The sequence below is a fragment of the Schistocerca americana genome, chromosome 9 (genome assembly GCF_021461395.2).
Source record: "Schistocerca americana isolate TAMUIC-IGC-003095 chromosome 9, iqSchAmer2.1, whole genome shotgun sequence".
Classification (NCBI taxonomy): Eukaryota; Metazoa; Arthropoda; class Insecta; order Orthoptera; family Acrididae; genus Schistocerca; species Schistocerca americana.
The window spans coordinates 69145184-69163733 of NC_060127.1; the positions used below are offsets into that span (position 1 = coordinate 69145184).

At 44.3% G+C, this 18550-nt stretch overlaps 1 protein-coding gene across 1 annotated transcript in view; it reads right to left on the reverse strand.

Annotated features, from left to right (window-relative positions):
- The window catches only part of LOC124550654 (golgin subfamily A member 6-like protein 22), a 105401-nt gene that overhangs the window by 80734 nt on the left and 6117 nt on the right, over positions 1–18550 (reverse strand). Inside the window, exons 3-4 of the mRNA XM_047125378.1 lie at positions 14733–14840; positions 12409–12642 (exon numbers count right to left, since the gene is read on the reverse strand). Coding sequence (XP_046981334.1) covers positions 12409–12642; positions 14733–14840 — 342 coding nt within the window. The remainder of the gene's footprint in view (positions 1–12408; positions 12643–14732; positions 14841–18550) is intronic.

The window sequence follows — 18550 nt, forward strand, 5'->3', positions numbered from 1 at the left end:
CAAGAGAGAGAAGCAAGTGCGTTTTGCACCACAGAACACTCCAGCGTCCACACACGTGACCTGTATCCCACGCACGCTATTGGCTAAAACCAATGGCATGAATACGCTAGTAGTTTCAGCAGAGGGCTCAGGGCGTCTCCTGTCAGCAGCTTTAGCTGGACAGGACTGCCTCGGTTTAGCGAGACAGGCAACTTGTCTCACATAGGCACAGCGTAAATTACTCTAGGAGAAAACTTGTAAAGGTTTCACTGGGCCTTTGAATAAATTTTTTAATTAATTCCCCTAAAATATTCCTTGACTGGCTGCCACCATGTACAAGTGATAAGACTAGTTGAACTTCATAATATACAAACTACGCCACTGTATTCTAAAACGTTTGAGGAATCTAAGATGGTAAAAGAAAATGGATCTTCCATTCGAAATTCAGCTAAAAGGTTTCCATGTAATGAATCCACATTAAGTAAAGGACTTGAGGCAGGCTATGAAGTGAGATCACTTGGCCGTTTCCAGAGAGTATCTTCTGAGACACAGGCAACTGAATTAGCGGTGCACTGTACCAGTCTGGAGTCTATGTTCTACGGGCTTACGTTTAAGGACTTTCGACATTTAGCATATCAGTTTGCCAAAAGAAAAGGCGTAAACCGCATGTTGAACAATGAAATCCAAGTGGCAGGGAAGACTGGACTCACTCGGTCGTAGCCTATCATAATTTAAATCTGAGGCAACAGGAGAAAATCAGTATCGGGTGGATAGTAAGAGTTCAATAGAGCACAAATGGAACGTTCTTCCAGCGACTTGGAAACTTCGCAGTCTAAATATAAATTTCCGCCTCATCGAATCTGTAATGAGTACAAAGAGGAATACAGAGTGTACCTGCGAAACAACAAAAAAGTGTGGCAAGAAAACGCCAAATAATAATAATGCAACGTGTTTCCTTCTGTTTTGTATTGAAATTAGTGATACGTTAATGTCACGTTTTGATGCCTAATACAATGTCGATGATGGAGACAATGAGATTAATATTGTACTGATTAATCATGGTAGTACATGACAGGTACTGTGATTTTTCTTTAGTCTCTTATAATTATAATAATTTCTTTTTGTGTGGAATTTTGCAGCATAACAATACGATGTTTGCCCAAACCTGTGGCGAAGATCCGTTTTTTACATTTGTAACATTTTGTTGAGTATAACTCTAATACAGCATACACCATACAACGTGTGGTATCGTGTTAAGTATAAACCTAGGTGTTTTATGCACAATTTTCATTGTCGTGTAACCAGAAAAACAGAAGGGAAACAAAGAAAAGTGTTAAGTGCACACCTTTGACTCCGCCTAGCCTATCCGGCCAAGTACCCGCCAAACAGGACCAGTTTTTCTTCAAAACGTGGAGGTTGAAGTAGATTTTAACGCATTTTGTGGCTGGTTAATAACACTAAAACCGTGTGGTGGCTTCCGGGAGATTGTCGACAGACGAGAAACGTGAAATAGGGGAACAACAAGGCTGTTTATGAATTTTGAAATAATTTCCAGGAGTTTGCTGCAGGATAAGATTTAGAGCTGCAGTAAATAAGAGGGTTGTCCAGAAAGTAAGTTCCGATCGGTCGCTAAATGGAAACCACAGTGAAAATAAGAAACATTTTATGTGCAAGAGTTAGCTACACTTGCCAGATACTTCTCTAGATAGTTTCCACTCCGACTTAGACATTTGTCGGAGAGTTATACCAAATTTCCAACAACATCATCATAGAAGGCAGCCACCTGTGCTGGCCTATAACACGTAGCCTGCGACCAAGTGTTGTCTTCGTATCCAGCGTTTCATGTGAACAGAAATGATACTAAGGACGAGCTAATTGCGGCTGTGTTGTGGGTGATCGAACGCTTCCCATCGAAAAGGCTGCAGGAGCGTCTTCACTGCCCCTGCAGAGTGCGGCTGACAATTGCCATGAAGAAGGAAGTGCGTGGCAGCTGTGTTAGGTGGGCTGCGTTCATTAAGGCGAAGCCTCTCAGCAGGCCTTCCTACTTGGCAGGAGATATCGTGCTTCTAGGCACCTTTACTCGCTCACAGTGCGCTCGCAACTTAAAAGAGCGTCTTGATGAAAACGACGGTCATACTAGAGACATTACCCAACACATCTGTGCAAAGCTTCATTGGGTTTTCACTGTGGTGTCCATTTCGCGACCGATCGGAGCTTACTTTCTGGACAACCTTCGTATACAATTTAAGTGTCCATTACTTTCATCAGGAACGGGCGTGAATAGATGGTACAATATATTGTAAACACAGCTGTATAGCTGCTTTGTACCGCAGGGTCCACCTGAAAGCGCTTTATTGTTACTGCACTATCGCAGCTGAACGAAAATGTTCTAAAATCGGATGATGGGATGATACGAGCAAGATCAGAAAGTAACGCACAATAATTTTACTACCGAAAAGTTAAATACATAACAAACCAAAAATAAATCACAAATGAACTTACAGTTTTACCTATATTTCTAAATAGTCACCAACGTCTCAAGACATTTCTCCCATCGTGGTACAAGTTTCAATTCACCCTGCTCGTAGAATTCCGTTTGGTTGGAGTACAGCCGTCTACGGACTGCTGATTTCACCTCCGCATCTGTCGCAAAGCGTTGGCAGGGCAGGAATTCCTACATGAGACCAAACAGATGAAAGTTCGACGGTGCAAGGTCCGGACTGTATGGTGCGTGCTGGAGCACCTCCCACCAAAATTTGCTGATTTTCTCTCGAGCAGGAGAAGCCGCATGGTGGCCTGCACTGTCATGAAGTAGTTTTGCACTGTCAACAATAATGTTGTGGCGTTTGTCACGAAGGGCACGACGCAGCCTAACCAGAGTTTAAATAAAGGCTACAGCAATCATAATGTTCAGCAAAGTCCACCAGTAAGTCACCACGTGGATCCCGGAACACTGTCACAAGGACTTCCCTAGCAGACTGACTCATTTTCAATTTTTTTCCATACTGAAGGACCAGCATGTTTCCACTCCATAGAGTCCTGCTTGGTTTCAGGCGCTCAGTGGTGCGCCCAAGACTCATCACCAGTGACTATTCCTTTCAGAAAGTTACCGTCTTCTGTGGCGTAACACATGGAGTGATTCAAGCTTGTCATGATTCGCTGGCCCTTGTGGCTGTCTGTCAGGTCCTTAGGCCCGCAGCGAGCACTAACTTCAGTGTGACATAAAAAATATCGTAAACCGCACCAAAGGAGATGTTGAACCGCTGCGACAAGGTTCGCTGTTGCACACGCCGGTCGTTCAAAATTACTGCCTCAAAGGATCCGACATTCTGCGGGGATGCGGAGATACCCGGAGCGTAGCGAATCTCTAAGGTTCATACTGCCCTTTCGAAAAAATACACGCCACTTGGAGACATTGCTACAGTCCATACAGTCGTCCCCATATACGCCAGGCACGTCTGTGAGTTGCACTCGGTTTATGCCCTTTGGCCCACCAACATCGAACTACACTTCGCTGCTCTTCACCAGTTGATGATAGTAACATGGGCGCCATGTTTTGTAGGTCAGGGTTCTCTCACCAGATCTGTACGTGACAACAAAGTACTCTTTGTAGCGCAAAATCCAAAGTATAGCCGGCCGCGGTGGCCGAGCGGTTCTAGGCGTTTCAGTCAGGAAGCACACAGCTGCTACGGTCGCAGGTTCGAATCCTGCCTCGGGTATGGATGTGTGTGATGTCCTTAGGTTAGTTAGGATTAAGTAGTTCTGTTTAGGGAACTGATGACCTCAGCTGTTAAGTCCCATAGTGCTTAGAGCCATCTGAACCATTTTGAACCAAAGTATATTATCCTCGAATTTTAACATTCCAGCTGCAATACCAGGGGAGAAAAAAGTTATTGTACGTTACTTTGCGATCCTCCTTCGTATTTGTAAAATATTTACCTCCTAATGTGACGGCCTTAATCCAGCCAACAGATCAGCATGTCATTGAGGCCACGAAGAAAACTTGTAGAGGAGGTCTGCTACAAAAACTTATTCATAAGAGGGGACATCTTCAAACATTTTGGAAACAATTGTCTGTGCTAGATGCTATTTATAAAGCATCTAAGTCTTGGCGTGTTGTAAAACAATCAACTATAGCCAACTGATGCAGAAACATAAACCCTAAAATAGATTAAATCAGTAATTACGTTGACGAAGACGGCTGCTCATTAGTAACGTTAGCTGCCGTTTTGGAAAGTACTTCAGGGTGTGAAACTGTTGACAAAGAAAATATTTCTGAATTCTTTGATGTCGACCGCACAGAACAAGGGCATTCCATGTTGAGTCACAGTGCTATCGCTCATCGAGTACAAACAAGGGAAATCCGATGAGCTGAATGACAGTAACGTAGGTGGCAACATGCCTCTAATTCCAGAAACAGTAAACAACCATGGGTCAGCACTTCAATGGGCCGAAGGGAACAGCAAGAAATGCTGTCCTTTCTGACAAGTTTGTGACGAGTAAAATTCGTAGTGCAATATACTCGTATAAGACACAAGCTACCTCACCGAGCCAGAAATCGTTTCAAGACTGTTTTCTTTCCAAGTAGTGTAACGTAATGTGATACTGAATTGTATTGTATTTTTTATGTATCATATTTTGACACACTGAAAGGTGGCTGTACTATTTGCTGTGATAATTCTGCGTATGTTATGGTCCACAAACATAAATTAATTCGTAAATTTGATGAATGTTCTCTAGCCTTGTAATATAGTTTTAAAATTGCCTTTATAATTGTATACTTTGGACGTATGTTCGAGACCAGAGATGCTGGCGAGAGAAGCTAGCATTACTTTGCCGGGGTGGAGTCAGAGCGTGTTAGTAGCAGTAGTACTTGGTTTCATATGCAAGGAAGCTCGCCAGTCCTAGAGTGGTGGCAGCGTTATTTGGAGCAATTTTTGTAATATGATATTTAAAGAGAGCTATTAAGCAAAAATGTTCAAATGTGTGTGAAATCTTATGGGACTTAACTGCTAAGGTCATCAGTCCCTAAGCTTACACACTACTTAACCTAAATTATCCTAAGGACAAACACACACACCCATGCCCGAGGGAGGACTCGAACATCCGCCGGGATCAGCCACACAGTCTATGACTGCAGCGCCTGAGACCGATCGGTTAATCCCGCGCGACAGCTATTAAGCAGAAGGATTATAATATTGTAGGAATGATAAAAGGTATCATTTAAAGGTAACGCGTTTTTCTGTATTCGTAATTTATTAGTGTGCTGATTGTTATAACACTGCTTATGGTTTACATTTTCTGTAAGTTTTTTTAATGACGTTATATGGCTCTGTCTTGGGTACGCCTGGGTACTGAGTCAAACAGAGGTTGGATGGCGTGTACAGGTACAGATGCCCATGCAGCTTCAACACGATACCACAGTTCATCAAGAGTAGTGACTGGCATATTGTGACGAGCCAGTTGCTCGGCCACCATTGACCAGACGTTTTCAGTTGGTGAGAGATCTGGAGAATGTGCAGGCCAGGGCAGCCGCCGAAGATTTTCTGTATCCAGAAAGGCCCGTAAAGGACCTGCAATATGCGGCCGTGCATTATCCTACTGAAATGTAGGGTTTCGCAGGGATCGAAAGAAGGGTAGAGCTACGGGTCGTAACACATCTGAAATGTTAACGTCCACTGTTCAAAGTGCCGTCAATGCGAACTAGAGGTGACCGAGACGAGTAACCAATGGCACCCCATACCATCACTCCGGGTGATACGCCAGTATGGCGATGACTAATACACGCTTCCAATGTGCGTTCACCGCGATGTCGCCAAACGTGGATGCGACCATCATGATGCTGTAAACAGAACCTGGATTCATCCGAAAAAATGACGTTTTGCCATTCGTGCACCCAGGTTCGTCGTTGAGTACACCATCGCAGGCGCTCCTGTCTGTTAAGCAGCGTCAAGGGTAACTGCAGCCATGGTCTCCGAGTTGATAGTCCATGCTGCTGCAAACGTCGTCGAAATGTTCGTGCAGATGGTTGTTGGCTTGCAAACGTCCCCATCTGTCAACTCAGGGTTCGTCTTTGAGTATACCATCGCAGGTGTTCCTGTCTGTGAAGCAGTGTCAAGGGTAACCGCAGCCACTGTCTCCGAGCCGATAGTCCATGCTGCTGCAAACGTCGTCGAGCTGTTCGTGCGGATGGTTCTTGTCTTGCAAACGTCCCCATCTGTTGACTCAGGGATAGAGACGTGGCTGCACGATCCTTTACAGCCATGCGGATAAGATGCCTGTCATCTCGACTGCTAGTGATACGAGTGCTATTGGGATCCAGCACGGCGTTCCGTATTACCCTCCTGAACCCACCGACTCCATATTGTGCTAACAGTCATTGGATCTCGACCAAAGCGGAGCAGTAATGTCGCGATATGATAAACCGCAATCGCGATAGGCTACAATCCGACCTTTATCAAAGTCTGAAACGTGATGGTACGCATTTCTCCTCCTTACACGAGGCATCACAACAACGTTTCAGCAGGCAACGCCGGTTAACTGCTGTTTGTGTATGAGAAATCGGTTGGAAACTTTCCTCATGTCAACGCGTTGTAGGTGTCGCCACCGGCGCCAACCTTGTGTGAATGCTCTGAAAAGCTAATCATTTGCGTATCACAGAATGTCCTTCCTGTCGGTTAAATTTCGCGTCTGTAGCACGTCATCTTCGTGGTGTAGCAGTTTTAATGGCCAGTAGTGTACATTTATGATGGTGCAACTCTTTCTTGTTTTTCTCTATGCTTTCTGTGAGTGTGTGGGAATGGATAGCACAGTGGCTCTGGGGCAGGCAAGGCAATGACCGACGTAACGGGAAAAGCAGCCCCCTGGCGTGGGCATAGCTGGGCAGCCGCTGGTGCTGACTCCATGAATGTCGCGATGCCGGGCCAGCCACGACAGGGGGGGGGGGGGGGGGGGGGGGAGAGTCAGCTTTTGTACATTAACGACGTAGCCCTGCTCTGCAACCGAGCTGAGGTCAGGGAATGGTTTGTGTCAGGGGAAGGCCGGAGTCTACTCATGTACTGAAGAGTGCCTTCAAGAGATCAAAATCTTACACTTTCCGAAAGAAACACGTCTTGCAGAAAGATAAGAGCCTAGTCCCGGGCGCAGTTTTCTACACTCTTTGCCATCCAAAATACAACACCCTGAAGGAAGCATCCAGATAAGGGGAAATCTGCAGTATACATTTGCGCGATGGCAGGGTGAGATGGCCGGCCGCTGTGGCCGAGCGATTCTAGGTGCTTCAGTCCGGAACCGCACAGCTGCTACGGTCACAGGTTCGAATCCTGCATTGGGCATCAATGTGTGTGATGTCCTTAGGTTAGTTCGGTTTGTAGTTCTAACAAGGGGAGGCCGCCAATTGTGAAATTCAGATTCGATTCATACTGCGCATAATAAAAGCTCATGGCCAGAGGTGTAATGTGGCAAAGCACCAAGATGCACTTCTGAGCCGTTGTCGAGAAAATCGACAGTTAAAAGAAACCGTTGCGGTGAAATACTCTCTACGATTAATAGCTTTTCACAGCGTCGTGGCGCAGCGGTAAGTGCTTGGGTTCGTAGTCCGAAGGTCGCCGGATCGAATCTCGCGCCATGCAATTTTTTTTATTATTAGTTTTTTGTAATTCAACTATATATATATATATATATATATATATATATATATATATATATATATATATATATATATTAATGAATTGCTTACACATGTTGGTGAAGGCGGATCGCTCTCCAATTGTACCGCCTCCATTTTTCCGTTTTTTTAACAGGGTGTATCAAAGCTCTCCCGTCCGCACTGATTTTCGACGATGTTATAAGTTGCGCTAGGGACCGCATCTACCTTCCTTCGAAGTTAGCTGGCAACTACGCTGTTATGCGGCGGCTCGTTTGGTCCATTCAACATCTGTCCTTCAAGTGTAACGAGCGAGTAACGGAGTTTATATTTCATACCTGCCACAGCGAATTTGTGTTCGTGGGGTCTCTATTCTAATTCGAACGTTTGACTTACGCTATACGTATTCGTTTCGGAATATCGTTTCTACGTCTTCTGTTAACTATATGTGGTTAACATTATGAAGACAATTAATAACATTTGTGAAATACAACTTTGTTTGCGGAAAACATAATGATGTTCGAAGTCGCCAGTTTTTCCACGACAAACGACATTCAACAACTTATTATATGCATAATTGTTGCGACTGATTGCCGGGAAAATTATATATATGTATATACACATATGTGTATACACATTTGAATTACAAAAAACAAATACAAAAAAAAGGTGCATGGTGCGAGATTTCGATCCGGAGACCTTCGGATTACAAACCAGAGCGCTTACCGCTGCGCCACGACGCTGTGGAAAATTATTAATCGTAGAGAGTATTTCACGGCAACGGTTTCTTTTAACTGTCGATTTTCTCGACAACGGCTGAGAAGTGCATCTTGGTGCTTTGCCACATTACACCTCTGGCCATGAGCTTTTATTATGCGCAGTATGAATCGAATCTGAATTTCACAATTGGCGGCCTCCCCTTGTAAGTGTAGGGGACTGATGACCTCAGACGTTAAGTCCCATAGATCCATTTGAACCATATGAACAGAGGGAGATGAATAGCATTTCAGCACAGGTGCACATCACGGGAGGCAGTAGCGGCACGTGCAAGCACTATATGAAGGAGGAAGAAACAGCCATATTGAAGCACTGTAATTGTTCTTTCGTATGGTTGTTTTGAGTAAGCTGTTCTAGATTGCCTGACAGTAGACAGTGTCTTTCGAGAACATTCTGGAGTTCGAACGAGGAAGAACAGCTGCCCATATGGATTGAGTATTATCTTCCAGAGAGAACGAAGCAACTTCGATGTGGATCTGTAATCGCTGAAAGTAGGAGAGAATGACGGACCAACGGGACCGATTGCACCCACCACTGCATGTGATGACGGACATATTGCGTGCATGACAGTGATGGATCACTCTGCCATATCACGAACCATATCACAACAAATTCGGTCTATTGTGCAACGAGCAGTGTCTGCACGTACTTGTTCGTGCTTACCATTTGACGTCATTTACAGCAGAATGGACTGTCCACAAGGCGTCTATTGCTGCGTTTGACTCTGAGTCAGTGTCATAGGCATTTATGCTGCCAGTGATGCGATAAACGACGGACATGGGCAACTGAATGGAACGACACTGTCTTTACCGACGAATCCCGATTCTACCTGCACCGCCACAGTGGTTGGGTTAGAGTCTGGAGAGATTGTTGAACTTGCCTTATGCATTGCCATACTGGTCCTACACCCAATATTATGGTTTGGGGTGGTACTGGATACCACGCCCCCCCCCCCCCCATATTATGCGGTGCCCGTACACTAAACAGCCAGCGTTATCTCTGTAAAGCGTTGGAGCCTGTTGTCTTCCTATACCTTCAGAGCTTGCCGACAGTCACATTCCAACAGGATAATGCACGACCACACGTGGCACTCAACATCCGACACTTCTTCATCGGCCATCATATTGAATTGCTGCCATAGCCTCTCTTTTCTACCGATCTCTCGCCTTTCGGAAAGGTCTGGTCGATGATTGTACAACAACTGGCCCGGGATGCACCACCCACTGCTACACCGGATCAACTTTGGCAGTATGTGGAAGCACCATGGATTGCTGTACCCAAACAACACATCCAGAGCATCTTTGATTCCATGCCGAGGCCTGTAGCAGCGGTTAAATAATACACTGGCGGCAACACTCAATTCTAATTTCATCATCTTCCTTCTTCACATGGTGTTCTGTTTTCAGTAATGTGACCTCTGTACAACGTGTTACCTCCCACATCGATTTTGCTGTGATATCTCTGGTACTCCGTGGCGTTGCATTTTGCATTGCCAGCAGTGTACTTTCAGCGCACCTCTGATGCAAGGCTAGTTACTGGGCGCAAAAATGCGCGAACGGTAAAAATATTTGTGACGTCAGAGACACGGAGCAGAAGCAACAGCTTTTTGGAAGAAGAAGGGCGAATCGGAAAGCTATTGGCGCTTTACTGCGGCGCGTTTTTCCTGGGGGACCTTTTGTACATGAATGAATCTCGGCATTAGTCGGCTAGGTTTTCATATTCTGCAATCGGTGGGTATGTCCTGTTTTGGCGGGAAGGAACAGAACTTCACTCGGTTCATTTAAAAACCGAGGAGTTCGCAGTTCGCTGGGAGACAGGTAGATGTGTGAATCTTGTTAATATTAGAAGCGTTCGTTCGAAGACGGAGAGCCGGGCACATTTCGGGCGCATCTTAGCAGATGAGCGGAGTCCCTAGTTCGTGTCGACGGAAGCTCGATCCCCGTCCTCTACCGCAGAGCCACATCCATGACGGTGGCGTTCTGCACGTTTCTTACTGATTAATTATGATGAGCATAATTTTTAGTGCCGGCATTGTAAGACAACTCTTGGTCCGCATTTTGTCAGGTCACTGCATTCAACAGTCGTAATTGCTTTAGTACACGCATTAGCTTCTCAATTTAATAGAAGCATTAGTTTCTCAACAACTATCAAGCCAACAGTTACTGAATGCCTTTAGATAAGTGTTCGTAAATAACTTTCATAACGTCAGTTGCGTCTAAGCGGCGTGTTTCTTTGTTCGTTCAAGTAACTCTGAAAACCAATAAGTCTCCTTCGTAAAATTCACATAGGAGACATCTGTAAAGTAAAGTGATAATCTTTCTTAGTCAGATCTATTTTACTTGTATTTAATTGAATGAAGGAATGTGTTAATCCAAAGCTTGTTTCTGATAACACTTTATATCCTTGTAATTCTCCACTTTAGTATCCATAACTATGGCCCTCACACTCCTCAGGTTATTCATTCCACTGTACACAATAGTGACTCCGATTTTAAAGGCGTGTCCAGCTCTTAATTAACTTCCTGTGTCAGGATAAACATTTTTACACATAAGGAGTTTTGCAAGGGGCGATCAGAAAGTTCCCATTCGAGAGCGTTGCTGCAAGCATATAGGCAACCCAGCACGACTCTGATGCTACTATATAAGCGCCGACATGGAGGCAAGGGGCTACTGTCGCCTTCGAATGCAGACTTTTTGATCGCCCTTTTCATTTGCAGTTGACTCTCCACAAAATAAATGTAACAAAATGCACACACGTCCACATAAGGATATGTAATGCGCTTTGACTATGTCATTGGTGGTCAATCACTGGAATCACACACAGCCCTCAAATATGACGAAGTTTCTATCAACAGCAACTGAAAGACACAAATTTATTGAAAGAAGTGACATGATGTGTAATGCTCACATGACAGAGATCACTTAAGTACCACTCTTCAACTAATTTTTGAGTATTTTTCGTAAGTGTAGGATTAACTGGAGAGATAGAAAGGATCCAAAGAAGAGCTGCATTGTTGATTTCGGATTTGGTTCGTCAGTGTGAGTGTCAACAGAAAGACTCCAAAAACTGCAGTGTGTAATGAGTGGGATAGCTCTTTGTGGAAGGACTTACTCAGGGAACTTATTACACCCTCCACTGCATATCTTCCGTAAAGTACGAAGTCTGTGAATAGTACAGAAATTCTGGCTCTAAGACATTCGTACAGACAGCGTTTTCGCCTCATAAAATCTGCGAATGGAATGAATTGTAAGGAAAGTTACAGTGGTACTCCGTGCACCCTCCCTGTCACACAATAGGAGGATTGGGAGTGTACACTGTACATACATGAGGTGCACAAAAATATGGAAACACCAAAAACTCAACACATTACCGCGCCTAATACGGTGCAAGAAAACTTCAGGCACGCTAACCATTCCAATCACGTTGAAATGGATAAATACAGGTCATGTTTAGTTTTCAAGGGAATTTTACCATTCTTCCTGAAAACTACCAGCAATTTCACGTAATTATGATGGAGGTGGATAGCGATCATGCACCCTTGTCTTCATATCAGATTACAAATCTCAATAGTACTGGTGTCTGGTGACGACGGTGGTCATGGTAGATGTGTTAATTCAGCCTGGTGCTCACAAAACCAGTTCAGCTTAATGCAAGCTGTGTGAATAGAAGTTCTGTTGTTTTGCAACACAGCATCGCCTTGGTAGGAACAAACTTTGTGCCATTGAACTTAGACACAGTGCCTCTTGAAACACTGAAGACTTTGGCTCTCTCGGTTATAGAAGTATGCACAGTAGCAGCACAGACAATTTTCCCACGTTCTAAATCACTCAACTGCGATATAATCTACTCACAACTGCACAGAGCGCTGTTCTGACCACGACTGACACTTGCGCCATATGGGGACACTGAACAGGTGGCGCTCGTGGTCAGATACAGCAGCGCAATCAGCAGGCTTAGCCAGCATCGGCCGCAGCCGCACAGCTGCCTCCACCTCTGCACCTACACACCTGTGCGGCGGGCCGCAGCTGCTGCAGCGAGCCCAGCTGCGCCGCCAGCTGTTCCCTCGCGGCCGCCAGTCGCTGTTCCTGCTGCTCCACCGCCTCCCTCAGCTGCCTCGTCGCCTCCTCCCTCTTCTCCAGGGACTTCTGCCACTGCTCCCGCTGCTGTCTCTCCGACGTCTCCAGCCGCTCCAAGCGCTTCTTCGACTCTGCCTCCAGCTTCTCCAGGGACACGCGCCACATCTGCGAGCATTGCAACGTTCTCCAGCTGAGATGGGTGACAAATTATGACAGAAATAATAGTTTTAAGCGTTCATCATTATGAACATTATAGTCTACACTAAAGTAGGACATTCAAAACAACAATGAGAGAAGCTCAGAAAGTAGTGCACAATAATTTTATTACCACAATGTATAATAGGTTACAAAAAAATCACAAATGAACTTCCCTGTTCGTAGAAGTCGGTTTGGTTCGAGTATAGCCATCTGCAGACTGCTGGATTTCACTTCTGGATCCTTACAAGTAATCGTGAATACCACACAGCTCGCCAGAATAGAACAACATACTGCCCTCCTAGGGGAAACTAGGAAGCCAGTATTGACACACACAGCACATAACTGCGTACATATGATCAACTGGCTCTCTAGGTGTCCATTACAAAGCATATTAGTAAACACTCTAGCACCCCACTACTCTAAGACACTGGGTAAGGCAACACATGGAATGGAACCAGTGTCAATGCTGTTCCATTTTCTACACTGAGAGGCGCAACAATATGCACTGAGATGACAACAGTCGTTGGGTAGCGATATCCACATATAGAGATGGCAGCAGAATAGCATATGATGATGATGAAATCCCATACTTCGAGGAGCATAGGGGACGATGCGGGAGACCTGCACCACCGTACTAGGCAAGGTCCTAGCGGCGGTGGTTTGCCATTGCCTTGCTCCGACCGTAATGAGGATGACTGATGATGGTGAAGACGACACAACAACACCCAGACATCTCGAGGCAGGAATAATTCCTGAGCCCGCCGGGAATCGAACCCGGGACCCCGTGCGCGGGAAGCGAGAACGCTACCGCAAGACCACAAGCTGCGGACATAGAATCGCATATGCAAGGTGTAAAAGGACATAGGATTGGCGGAGCTATCATCTGCACTCAAGTGATTAATGTGGAAAGGTTTCCGACGTGACTATGGCCATACAACGGCAGTTAACAGACGTTGATCACGGAACGGTAGTTGGAGACATGGGGCGATCTGTTTCGGATATCGTTAGGGAATCAAATATTCCGAGATCCACACTGTCAAGAGTGTGCCAAGAATACCCCCCTCCATCCCCCCCCCCCCCTCCCTCCGCATAACACACTTTATATATCCTCTGCTGCTAGCATTCACACCTGGCGTCTGTGAGTGGTTATTGAATGTTGACGTCCAACATAGGCAGTGGTCACATTAATGTCACTAGATCGTCTATCTGGGGGATATTATATGAGGTAAATGAAAACATCATATTCAATATTGATAATACTATAACGTGAGTGAGTGATACGGGGTGCCCACGTTGTTATTCAACGTTGTTATTCAATCGGCACATTGTACAAGCTGTAGACGAAACCAAGAAGAAATTTGGAAAGAGAAACAAAGGTGAGGGGAAATAATGACATTCTAAGTCAGTGACAGACGCCAAGGGACCTGAAAGAATAGCTGTACAGAGTGGCTAGTGTCATAAAACATGGTATAAGATGAACAAAACACAAGCAAAGAAGGAGTAACGGAATGTAGCTGAGTTAAATCAGGCGATGCTGAGGGAATTAAATTTGGGAATGATGCACTTAAAGTGCTAGATCAATTGTGCTACTTTGGTAGCAAAATAAGTGCTGATGGCTGAAGTAGAGTGGACATATAAAATGGGGATTGACAGAACCTTGGGAAGCATCTCTGAAAAACAGAGATATGTTAACATCGATTATCAATTTAAACGGTGATCCATCTTTTCTGAAGGTGTTTGTCTCGAATGTAGTGTTATGTGGAAATGAAGTGTGAACGATACACAGTTCAGGCAAGAAGATATTAGAAGCTTTTGAAATATGGTACTAAAGGTAAATGCTGAAGATAGATGCACAGATCGAGTAACTACTGAAAAGGCGCTGAAAACAGAAACAGGAATATTTCTGTATATGTAATTTTTTTTTTGAGACGGTAGTTCCTGTATCATTTGCGAAAACCTGCTAATATTGTCTTCCATATTATAGATGTATGTATGATAATGGCAGGAAGTCTGCTTTCTGACTTCCGTCCCATCCGTTCCTGTTCCTGCCGACCCACCTGTTCCTGTTCGGATCGTCTTTCTGCGGCTCGCTCCTCTTCTTCCAGGATTCGTTCCAGGCGCATCATAGCCTGCTCCGCTTTCGACTCCAACTCCTGCTGTTGTTCCTGGAGCATCAAGAATAAACATAATGACATATCATGACTAGTCAATGAATGTTTACAACAGGAGGTACAACAAACATTCGACCAAACAGTCTTACCATTTCTACAAGACCTAACCAACGGTTCAAATAAAAATGTGTTTCACTTATCGTATTAAAACCATTATCAGTGGATTTTTCTGGAATAGTGCTCAGTGTTTTTACATATATTGCTTATACACTAATCCACCTACGTAGCTGAGTTGTCAGCGAGTCTGGCTGGTATGCACCACTGGCAGAGGACGACACGGCGGTCGGTCGGGACAAATTCGTCCATCATGGCCGGAAGATGGAGCTCTATTTATACATTTGACAAGATTGTAAAATTTTACATTAATAAAATGTTACTTACAGAAAACTTGTGCCTGTCATAAGCGTTTCCAAGTTTTGTAATGAACTGTTTCTGCTGAAGAGTTAATCTATGGTAATGGAGTTGTTAAAGAGAAACGATTGCAGTCTATATTTTGACGCAATGCTGCTGTCTGTCAAACAAATGGAAGGGCCGGAGGTAGAAATCGTTACCCATAAGAGCAGCCCGCCATTAATTCCTCTTCTTCTGTGCCAACCTTTTCATCTTAGAGTAGCACTTACAACCTGCCTCCTCAATAATTCCATTCTCTCAAGAAAAATATAATAATTCCAATACCAAAGAAAGCAGGTGTTGACAAATGTGAAAATTGGCGAACTATCAGTTTAATAAGTCACAGCTGCAAAATACTAACGCGAATTCTTTACAGAGCAATGAAAAAACTAGTAGAAGCCAACCTCGGGGAAGATCAGTTTGGATTCCATAGAAATATTGAAATACGTGAAGCAATACTGACCCTACGACTTAACTTAGAAGCTAGATTAAGGAAGGCAAACCTACGCTTCTAGCATTTGTAGACTCAGAGAAAGCTTTTGACAATGTTGACTGGAATATTCTCTTTCAAATTCCGAAGGTGGCAGGGGTAAAATACAGGGAGCGAAAGACTATTTACAATCTGAACAGAAACCAGATGGCAGTTATAAGAGTCGAGGGACGTGAAAGGGAAGCAGCAGTTGGGAAGGGAGTGAGACAGGGTTGCAGCCTCTCCCCGATGTTATTCAATCTGTATATTGAGCAAGCAGTAAAGGAAACAAAAGAAAAATTTGGAGTAGGAATTAAAATCCATAGGGAAGAAATAAAAACTTTGAGGTTCGCCGATGACATTATAATTCTGTCAGAGACAGCAAAGGACTTGGAACAGCAGTTGAACGGAATGGATAGTGTCTTGAAAGGAGGATATAAGATGAACATCAACAAAAGCAAAACAAGGATAATGGAATGTATTCGAATTAAGTCGGGTGATGCTGCGGAAATTAGATTAAAGTAGTAAAGGAGTTTGGCTATTTGGGGATCAAAATAACTGATGATGCTCGAAGTAGAGAGGATATAAAATGTAGACTGGCAATGGCAAGGAAAGCGTTTCTGAAGAAGAGAAATTTGTTAACATCGAGTATAGATTTAAGTGTCAGGAAGTCTTTTCTGAAGGTATTTGTATGCAGTGTAGCCATGTATGGAAGTGAAACGTGGACGATAAATAGTTTAGACAAGAAGAGAATAGAAGATTTCGAAATGTGGTCTATAGAAGAATGCTGAAGATTAGATGGGTAGATCACATAACTAATGAGGAGGTATTGAATAGGATTGGGGAGAAGAGAAGTTTGTGGCACAACTTGACTAGGAGAAGGGATCAGTTGGTAGGACATGTTTTGAGGCATCAAGGGATCACCAATTTAGTATTGGAGGGCAGCGTGGAAGGTAAAAATCGTAGAGGGAGACCAAGAGATGAATACACTAAGCAGATTCAGAAGGATGTAGGTTGCAGTAGGTACTGGGAGATGAAGAAGCTTACACAGGATAGAGTAGCATGGAGAGCTGCATCAAACCAGTGTCAGGACTGAAGACCACAACAACAACAATATTCCATTCTCCGTTTTCCTCTACAGTTTCTATCCTGTACAGCCCCCTCTAGAGGTATGGAAGCTATTTCGTAGTGTATAAACAGATGTCCTATCGTCCTGGCCCTTCTCGTTCTCGCTGTTTTCCAGATATTCCTTTCCTCTCTGAAGTTAAGTCCCATAATGCTCAGAGCCATTTGAACCATTTTTGAGAACGACCTCTCTGGTGCCTTTACCTTTACCAAATGCCAACTGATCGCCATCCAACACATCCTCAATTTACTATTGTTATGTTACATGTTTGGTTAAACTGAGATATGAGAGCAATACCATATGGCAAAGCAAATTATACTACAGACAATTTTCTAGCGGTACTTGCGGATCTACAATGTACCAGAGTATGCTGCATTCGAAAGCACAACAGATAAGGTGATCAGACTAATCGATACCAAACTGAAAGTTTGGACCGAACCAATAGACAGGGTATAAAAAGTTTTACAGCTGAGTTATGTGTTCGTTTCTATGCAAATGGTTCAAATGGCTCTGAGCACTACGGGACTTAACATCTGAGGTCATCAGTCCCCTACTACTTAAACCTAACTAACCTAAGGACATCACACACATCCATGCCCGAGGCAGGATTCGAACCTGCGACCCTAGCAGCAGCGACTGAAGCGCCTAGAACCGCTCGGTCACATCGGCCGGCTATAGCCCCTAACGTTGTGAATGTTAACCACATTAAAGGTGAGCAAAGAGCATATAAACCTACTAACATCTCACGCACACATTTAGAACAGAAACAGCACATCTCCAGAAGTGTCGTTTCTGTACTAAGCTGAAATTTTACACACTGTCTGTGGGTGAGGCATCTATTTCTACATAAAACTATAACCACGAAAATATGAATAGCTGATGCAGTGTCAAAAAGTGGAGCAGTGCTGTTTCTGTACTAAACGATTGAGCCGAAAATCGATATTGAATTGAAAATTACAAAATAATCTACATCTACGTCTACATTTATACTCCGCAAGCCACCCAACGGCGTGTGGCGGAGGGCACTTTACGTGCCACTGTCATTACCTCCCTTTTCTGTTCCAGTCGCGTATGTTTCGCGGGAAGAACGACTGTCTGGAAGCCTTCGTGCGCGCTCGAATCTCTCTAATTTTACATTCGTGATCTCCTCGGGAGGTATAAGTAGGGGCAAGCAATATATTTGATACCTCATCAAGAAACGCACCCTCTCGAAACCTGGACAGCAAGCTCCACCGCGATGCAGAGCGCCTCTCTTGCAGAGTCTGCCACTTGAGTTTGCTAAACATCTCCGTAACGCTATCACGTTTACAAATAACCCTGTGACGAAACGCGCCGCTCTTCTTTGGATCTTCTCTATCTCCTCTGTCACCCCGATCTGGTACGGATCCCACACTGATGAGCAATACTCAAGTATAGGTCGAACGAGTGTTTTGTAAACCACCTCCTTTGTCTATGGACTACATTTTCTAAGGACTCTCCCAATGAATCTCAACCTGGTACCCGCCTTACCAACAATTAATTTTATGTGATCATTCCACTTCAAATCGTTCCGCACGCATACTCCCAGATATTTTACAGAAGTAACTGCTACCAGTGTTTGTTCCGCATTCATATAATCATACAATAAAGGGTCCTTCTTTCTATGCATTCGCAATACATTACATTTATCTATGTTAAGGGTCAGTTGCCACTCCCTGCACCAAGTGCCTATCCGCTGCA